This window comes from Tigriopus californicus, chromosome 10 (assembly GCF_007210705.1).
Source record: "Tigriopus californicus strain San Diego chromosome 10, Tcal_SD_v2.1, whole genome shotgun sequence".
Lineage (NCBI taxonomy): Eukaryota > Metazoa > Arthropoda > Copepoda > Harpacticoida > Harpacticidae > Tigriopus > Tigriopus californicus.
The window spans coordinates 5,505,405-5,514,100 of NC_081449.1; the positions used below are offsets into that span (position 1 = coordinate 5,505,405).

The 8,696-nt window shown below is 39.7% G+C and overlaps 1 protein-coding gene across 1 annotated transcript; it reads left to right on the plus strand.

Annotated features, from left to right (window-relative positions):
* The first annotated feature begins 214 nt into the window (after positions 1-214).
* LOC131888810 (lipopolysaccharide-induced tumor necrosis factor-alpha factor homolog) lies at positions 215-4,570 on the plus strand. The gene is made up of 4 exons (XM_059237745.1): positions 215-623; positions 3,716-3,899; positions 3,969-4,236; positions 4,303-4,570. The coding sequence occupies exons 1-3, from the start codon at positions 356-358 to the stop codon at positions 4,078-4,080; spliced, it is 564 nt and encodes a 187-aa protein (XP_059093728.1). The 5' UTR covers positions 215-355; the 3' UTR covers positions 4,081-4,236; positions 4,303-4,570.
* The last annotated feature ends 4,126 nt before the right edge of the window (positions 4,571-8,696 follow it).

Below are 8,696 nucleotides of genomic sequence, written 5' to 3' on the forward strand. Positions count from 1 at the left end.
ACCGTAGCAGGGAGGAAATGTCATCATGTAAGCCTGTAAATCTACCAATAGTCCAATGACACATCTGTCTCAGTAAACAATGTAAAACTCAGAACAAAAATCTGTTTGTTGAGCTTTTGACAACTTTTTTCCTCCAGCTGTCTAGAAGCATTGTACCCAATCCAGGTCTGTAATGATTAAGGTGTACGAGTCTACGAGCAGACCCCAATAGTAGTTGCCCCATTCATCTGGGCCTCTCTCTTTGTTCAAGGGAGTACCATCTTCTTAGATCCTAAGGCAGTCGTATTCGACACTCATCTCAAGTTGAGGTTTTTCCCTGGCAAACGATTTTTCCAACTCACTTTTAGCGAGCAACATGGCTGTTGACAAAAGCGAAAAAATACCGATTCCAGCTCGCATTGCTCCCTCTCCTCCCTCTGCTCCGTCCAAAGTTGGCAATCCCTCCTACATCCCGCCCCCAGTTCGCATTGATCCCTCTCCCCCGCCCTCCTATGAGTCGACGCAACCAAACTTTGGAGCTGCAATGAGTCACGCCCCACCTAATCCTAAACAACCACAATGGCAACAACCCATTCAACAACCACAATGGCAACAACCCATTCAACAACCACAACCGCAACATGGTAAGTCCAACTCATGCTGCTCAAAGTGGGGCAATTTACTTGGTCGATAGAGAGCGAAGTAGTTTTTTAAAAGACTAGCAAGTAATGGAATATTTAGAATTAATGGATAGACCTCGAAAAATGGTAAAACCTAAGAAATACTCTAAATTTTTTTTGCCTTTTAGGGCAACTAAAAAAATCACAAATTAGAATTCTTATAGTCGTTTTGTAATTTCTTATTTCTTAACTTCCTTTTCCTTGTTGGTGACGTTTTTATTTTACTTTCGAATAGCATCAAGGAGTTTGAAGCCTTTTTTTGTTTGGATTTTCACCAACTTTAAAAACTGTTGCAAGGAATTTAATCCCTGTTGCAATTAATATAAAAGATTATGATTCACCCAATTTTGATTCCCATAAATTTATACTATATTTGGTCTGTCAAAAAAATTGAATATCAAATTCTACTCCCTGTTTCTGTTTTCAAAATAGAAAAATAACAAAATACCAAAATAACGTTTGAAAAACCAGGAGATTATATTAACTTGTGGCCCATGTTTGACTCTAATAACTAGGCTTCACAAACCTAGCAGATAAATACGGTCTTTATTGAAAGTAAACTTGCATTAAAAATAACATGTTCTGCATAAATATTTGCAAATTAATTTCACAAAACATTGGCACTGACAAGTACTGGAAGAGTGGAAGGGCTCATTTTCAACAAGCTCCAACAAAAAATGTCAGTACAGGTAAGTCGAGCAGAATTTCAAGAAGGTTGTTCTTACCAGTTACTTCCCATGCCTCGGTTCAACTCTTTTGCACAAACAAACCGTTACGGACTGGAGTATTTTACTGCATTCAAGTCAAAAAACAAAAACAATCGTATTGTTTTTACTAAGCTAAAAGAAGACTAATGAAATCATAGTTCAAGGGCTGCTTTCTTATTTATTCAATTCCCAGCACTATAAATCCTGTTTTCTGACGAAATTGAAAGAAAATATTGAATACTCTTTCCTAGGGCCAATTTATGCGACATAGAATAAAAGACTCAAATGCACTCGGACTCGAGTGCGGATTCACCTCAGCACAAGAGTCTACATATCTAGAAATATGTAGATGAAAAGGAAAGTTCTGTCATAAACTCACAATAAGTTTGGTACTAGAATTTGAACCCACCATAATAGAGAAGAAGATTCTTGCATTGTTCACCCAAATTACTCATCCATCTCCTGATTATTTTAACCAAACCAATGAAAACCCATAAAAATAGGTCTGATTTAAAAAAAGATGAGTATGATGCACAATTGGAACTGCATCCGAATCTTTTACATGGTGTATTTAAACAAAGCAATGACAAAAGAGAGACCGAGTTATTAAAGATGTATGGATGCTGATGCATTCGAACGCCCGGATACTACGAAATATATTAGATGCCATATACATGTAGGTTTTTAAAAATGTATTTTAAGTGCTGTAATATACTAATACGAGCGAATTTTAAAGACACTTATTAAACAGAAGTTGTTCCTTTTGTTTCTTTAGCAAAGGAAATGGCAAAAAATGGCAATTAGATGTCTTGGCATTTGCGCAAACACTTAGTCATTAATCATAACTACCGTGCCTTCCTTGTCCATGCATTGTAGACACTAAATGGTGTGTCAAGCACGATTCCTAAACTTCGATCAACATGGTTTTTGCAATGTAAACGGATAAGTAAAGATTCTGTGAGACTTGGATGGTAGCTTTGTCAGTTAAATGTACTAGAAATAGGGCTGTCCAACTGCACCATAAGCGTGAAAGGTAATTTTGGGAAAGGGTAAAGGGCAATCGTTGTGATATAATATGTAATATGAAGCAAGGTAACCTCATTGTTTTCTCAGAATAGTGAAACCACGCATATCCAACACATATCATTTCCCCCGACGTGATTTCATTCTGAGGTCTCCATCTTTTGAATTCAGTTTTGTTTTGTCAATCAGTCAAATTCGTAAAACTCAATTTTCAGCTCATTTATGCCCTGAAAGTCTTTTGACAGGCTAAATCTGCCAAATTTAAGTGGCTCTCTAACCTTAAAAAGTCCTGCTTTTGGACAAAAAATCATCTTAGGTGAAGTGTTAACATCTTTGAGGAGAAAGCAAAAGGTAAGGAGGAACTCTGGCCGCCCTCTGAGCATACGATCTAAAAGATGCGTTGGGCTCTTGCCCTCCAAAAGGAATTGGGGCTACAAAGTTGAATTGAAGTTTTAAAAGATATATTTCCAATAAGGATAGATATCATCATCTCTCAACAATGATGTTTATGATGTTTTAGAACATAGAGAGTGGCACTTACCATAACATTGACCTGAACACTAATGGAGCTGGTGTAGCCGAGCGGTCCAAGAGGCAGCGTGAAGAAGGCATGAATCTTTTCCCCAGGTGTCGTGGGTTCAAAGCTCGGCGTCGGAAGTAAACCTTTTTAGGGGAGGAGACGTGGCGTAGTAGTTAGCGCAGTTTCCTATCATGCGAAAGGTCCCTGGTTCGTTTCTCCTTCCCCACCTTTCTCAAGGAAACTTTTAGACGCTAACCACACCCACAGACGGAGAACAAAACTGATACGGACTATGACATTGCCTTGTGGAAATATGTACGGATGATGTGATGGCTAGCTTCGCTGGCCGGGCGAGGCTCAACCCTCCGACCCTAGCACCCTCAATACAAAAAAAGAATCCGTTTGAAACCATTATTTCTGTAATTTAGTGTGATCTAGCTCAAGACCATCATATTACCGCATATGCTTGTCACATAAACGCTCTATAGTTTTAACTCTTTCTCCGCCTTCTCTTTCTTGTTCATTTGATTGCTCTTATTTGTTTGAATCCATTTGGATTTGGTTTTCCTTGTTCGTTCCAATCAGTTCATGTCTGCTTCCCTTGCTTTTGGAGTTTGACAACGGACCTAGCCTTGCGAGATGCTGAGTAACTCTCCATCTCCAGGTTAATGTTGAAGGTCATTATGGGAGGAACAGCACAAAAGCATAAGCGAACTTTGCCTTTATTAAAGATGTTGCTTTAATTTTTCAGAACTGATAGGTACTTTGAAATTGATTTTACCATATTTTCATTTCATGCTTTCTAGTGTCAGTGAATATACACAACACATCATCTTCTGCTCAACCCGCTCAGGTGGTCTATGTCCCCAATTTCGGTCATCGACCCGTGAACATGGTCTGTCCTCATTGCAAAATCCATGTTCGTACCGGGACGGAATCCGAAATCAGAGCAATTGCTTGGATCTCTTGCCTGATTATGTTTTTTACTTTGTAAGGAAAGAAGCAATGTTGTAGAGTTGGAACCTTTCAATAATCGGTTACTTTTGGGGTTGGTTTCAGCTTGTGGCCTTGCTGCTGGGTTCCTTGCTGTATGAGCAGTATGAAGTCTGTGACACACAAGTGCCCCAATTGCAATCTCCATTTGGGTCGTTACCAAGGAGACTGTTGTTGATACGGAATATCCTTGGTCTTCTACGATTACAGTAACTCAATAGATAGTCATTGACCTCCGAAGACTGCTTTTTTGGAGCCTAAAGCCTGTGGACCGATTTTCAAATTTTTGGTGACGCAAGAACCTCTAGAAAATCGAAACAAGCACAGTTGCATTGTGAGTGTGAAAACCTGCCTTTGGTGGTTAATATGGTATTTTTTGATCAATCTTTCCTTTTTGAAGATTTCCTTATCACTTCTCCTCCATCAAATTGCGCCTGACTACGGTTTTGAAAATTTATGGTACCTGGCATTTATGCTCAACATACTCAAGATTCAAATTGCTGCTCCGACCAAACTCAGGTTTTAGGTCCTTAATGGGAAATAAAGTCGATTTTATTATCCAACTTCCAGTTGCCGAGGAAAGCAACCCGGCTCTTGAATTTTGAGAGCAAAAAAGTGAACTTACGTATTATATACACTTCAAGAAATAAAGCAAAAATAAATCGTTATTCAATGACTTTTTTTACCTTGTACAATGAACTTGAAAACATGATTACAGCCATGTTATCATGTGATAGCAATGAAGGGATTCATGTTTCTCACCTCCATTTAGTTAGCATCGAGACTTATGAGAGTCTACGGGAATAAAGCAACGGAGTACGAAGTCCTTTATTGGTGACCCCGACGTGATAAAAAACGCTACCCTGTCCCCTCTACCCATATTTGGGGCTTCTTCCTCTGCGTTAACAAGTCAAACTTCAACCATTGCTTTACTTCCCGTACTCATGGTATCCCATACACAGATCATATAACGACTAGATGTCGCGTTGGCCCGACCTCAGTGCAGAGGAAAGTGGATTTTAAGTCAACAACTCTGTACACCAAAAAAGAGGAGGGTGACGACTGCCTGATCAGTAGTAACGACTAGAGGCTCTAGTAACGACCTACAATCGCTGGGCCTTCAACGAACGCTATCAGTGACAAGCTCACTCTGAATCTGGCCACGTTGGCGGATGAAAAAGCATGAGTCACTGTACACCAAAATTTATGTACCAGCTGATGAAGGCAAGTGTTCGCATTTTTCCTCGCGCTATGCGAGGTCTAGTCATTATATGGTCTGTGATCCCATATCTTTCCCAAAAGTCATTCTTTCTGGGAAGAACCTCTAGGCCCGGTAGGGTCAAGTTCGCTTGGCAAGAATCAATGACTAGGAGACAAAAGCAAGTCATCATCAACGCCGTGGCAACAGGGTGGGCAATTTTGAGAAGTAGCGTGACTTTTGGACACCAAGTGGACAAAAGTGGACAAAAGTGGGCAGAACGTGTCCAAAAGTAAGTACAATTGTCCAAAAGGGGGTTGATAAGCAAACACTTTTAAACCCTAAATTATGTTATTTCTTTACCTAATCTAGATGTTAACCAGCAAATAGAATCAGTAATCAATAAAATCTAAGCTTTCTTAAAATGCATGAATATGAACTAACAACTAGCCTTTTCGCTAACGTTTTTAATTTCCAAGATATGCACAAAAATGTTTTTCTTTTTGAGATCTCCTTTCATTATCTTGATACAATACAGCTTTATAAAGTCAAAACAAATATCAGCAATATATTTTGAATGTCAAAAAGTCAAAGCCACACTACAATCAGGGCATTTGGTGGCTGGGTAATTTCAACTAAAATTAAGTCTTAAATTAAAAAAAGCTTAGTAGCTGTTTATTCAATATTGTAGCGAATATGCTAATTACAAGAATGCGTTGGCGTTTGACTATATATTGCTTTGTGTTTGATTGGGAAATACACACTACTTCAATAACCAGGGAGTATCACAACCCTCTTAACAACTACATGGTGGCAGCGGTGGTGCCTGGTTGAATAGTGTCCGATCAAAGTCGTGTCCATAGTTCAATAATGACGGATTTGGGGGAACGCAAAGCCGAGATGACAATGGGCAAATCGCCCGTCCTGAAGAGGTCTGAGGACAAGTTTGTGGATTACGTGAAGTACTTTGATCGCGTGGCAAAGGCCAATGGGTGGACAGATCAGGAAGCAGCGAGAATATTTCCAGGACTTCTAGAGGTGGGGTCGACGGTAATGGAAGATTTGGAGGAGCGAGTCCTGAAGAGCTTTGAGCTAATCAAATCTACTGTCGCACCTTTGGGAGAAACGTACCGGGAGGCTGAGGTTCAGAAATTCTTTTGGTCCCTGCTCATGGAAAACGACGAATCCGTCATGGAATTTGTAAGAAGATGTCGAGACGTGGTGATGGAATGTTACCCAAAGTTCGCCAAGGGAAATCGAAATCTTTTGGTTAGAGATCGTTTCATTCATGGTTTGGGCCCCAAGCTTAAAGCTGTTGTCTTGAACGGAAGAAATGGGAAACTTGACGAGGCTATCCAGACGGCCTTGATGGCACAGGGTGTGATAGATACTCTGGGCGAAGGAATATTGGTCCGCGATGGGACAACCTTGGGGAATCCGAATCATAACGACTTACAACGAACGTGTAACACCTGTTTTGCTTGGGCTTGTCCTATGAAGACGGAAGCAAGGCAAGATTCGTGATGAATGGCATTCATTGTCGGTTGATGAGATGGAGTCAAACTGGATGGGAGGTGTAGCGAATATGCTAATTAGAAGAATGCGTTGGCGTTTGACTATATATTGCTTTGTGTTTGATTGGGAAATACACTCTACTTCAATAACCAACGAGTATCACAACCCTCTTAACAACTACAATATCCAATAATGTTTTCTTTATTTATAATACATAATATATTTGTAAAAAGTACATGAATTACCCTTTTATCATACATCTGAAAACAAAGAAAACTCTAAGAGAACTCTTTAAAAAACAGTGACTCTTCTCATTTCCTGACAACAAATGCATCTTGAAAAGTTAATAAATATGCCTAACAATGGATCAAGTAACTTACTTTTGAAATAAAAACCATAAATATAGGAAAATATGTCATAATTAAATTTTAGCAATTGGTAAGATGTTCAATTTTTAGTATTAGCACTTTCTAAGAAGAAATCCCAATTGACTGATGATTTTAAACAAAAAAATATTGTTGCAAAAAAGTTAATAATGTTGAATAAATGAAGCTATATAACCAGAATATACTGTTTAGCTATTCCAGTTTTTGAGTACTTTGCACCAGCTGTATTCTACTAGATGGAGACTTTGCTCCTTGCTTGTTGTCTAATCTAAGGTAAGAAGAAAAGAGTAAAGAACCTGTCTTTCAAATATCTTTTTTTGTCCAAAAATGAAATGCCCACCCTGCGTGGCAAGAAGAAAACTGGTCGCTGGATTTAAGTAATTCAGTCAGATGATTTGGGTGTGTCTGGTCATTAGTGATGCGATCAAATCAATTTTCAAAATCAGGTTTGCCAAAAAATGAGGAAAGTCAAAGCACCAGCAGTTTCCAACGTAAGGCAAAAGGTTAAATTTTACCAAAAAGGCGACCCTGGTTTTATTGAAGAAAAATCAGGGTTACTTTTTGTGACTAACTTACGGGTTTCCGATACTCTGCTAGTGATGCCATATGCTACTGAAAACGTAAATTGGTAGCCCTAGTCGCAACCTCCGGTCTTTATTTATTTGATCCCATCAGCCGTCAGTACTGGTCATGCAGATCATTCCGTGGAAATCGGCATTAAAGAGATAACTCCAGGTGGCTTTATTGTTCGATCGTTTGCATGACAACCCATGAATAAATTAAGGTGCTTTTTACCTACCTCCCACAAGACGACAAGCTTAAATATCAATGATGGTCAATCGTCTTCGTAGTTTAAGGATTGAAGGCTGGGCGTAGGTCGAAAGAACACTGACCGACTAAGGAAAACTATAAACAAAATATTTCTGGTAATAGAAAAACTTCTCAAGTTCGCCCTTGAGAAGTACAATAGGAAGAAGGGATGTTCGATGGTAGATTGTCCATTTCCATCCGTACGACAGTCCATGAGACTTAAGGACGTGCTTTAACGTACGGTGTTCCTCTTTCCACGTAGAAGGGACGCAAAGAAAACAGGTACAGAACCCAGTCTCATAGTTCTAGAGCTGACCCTATTCCTAAACGTAATCCCAAGCTCAAGAAAACGCTGAACGCCATGGCAAGGCTTTATCGAACTCGCCCTCTCAAGACCACCAATACTCCTTCGAAGAAACAGAGATTAACAAGCTGAACTCAACCTATCAAAGACATAAGATGTCAAGAACGGCAAGTCAACACCAAAACCAGCTCAAAAGAACATCATTTAGTAGATGCGGATCTGAATAACCTTAGTACGACATCGAAAAATGCCCTGCCTTTGGGAGAGTCTGCAATGATTGTCAAAAACCTAGCCATTTCTCTAAATATTGCAAAAGTTAATACTCAAAAGGCTATGGTTATAATTTTAGGGTAGATGACGTGGGCTCGGTTCGAATAGGCAATGTGACAGGCAGCCAAGCTGGAACATGTGCCAACTAAGTTACGTGGACATAGAGGTCTATGAGACACCCTCTGGACCCTTCCTCACTTCGATAAAAAGAGCCTTACTCGACACTGGATCCGCTGCAAACGTCATGAGCCTTGAAGATTTTCAAACACTCGGAGTCCCCACCGGTGCCCTTTCAAAACCCCAGATATCAC

Bases quoted from the DNA above. Each gene is read 5' to 3' on its own strand.
- LOC131888810 (XM_059237745.1), top strand. From the start codon at position 356: ATGGCTGTTGACAAAAGCGAAAAAATACCGATTCCAGCTCGCATTGCT. The intron at 624-3,715 runs GTAAGTCCAACT...CATGCTTTCTAG, and splicing joins ACAACCACAACCGCAACATG to TGTCAGTGAATATACACAAC. The intron at 3,900-3,968 runs GTAAGGAAAGAA...GGTTGGTTTCAG, and splicing joins CTGATTATGTTTTTTACTTT to CTTGTGGCCTTGCTGCTGGG.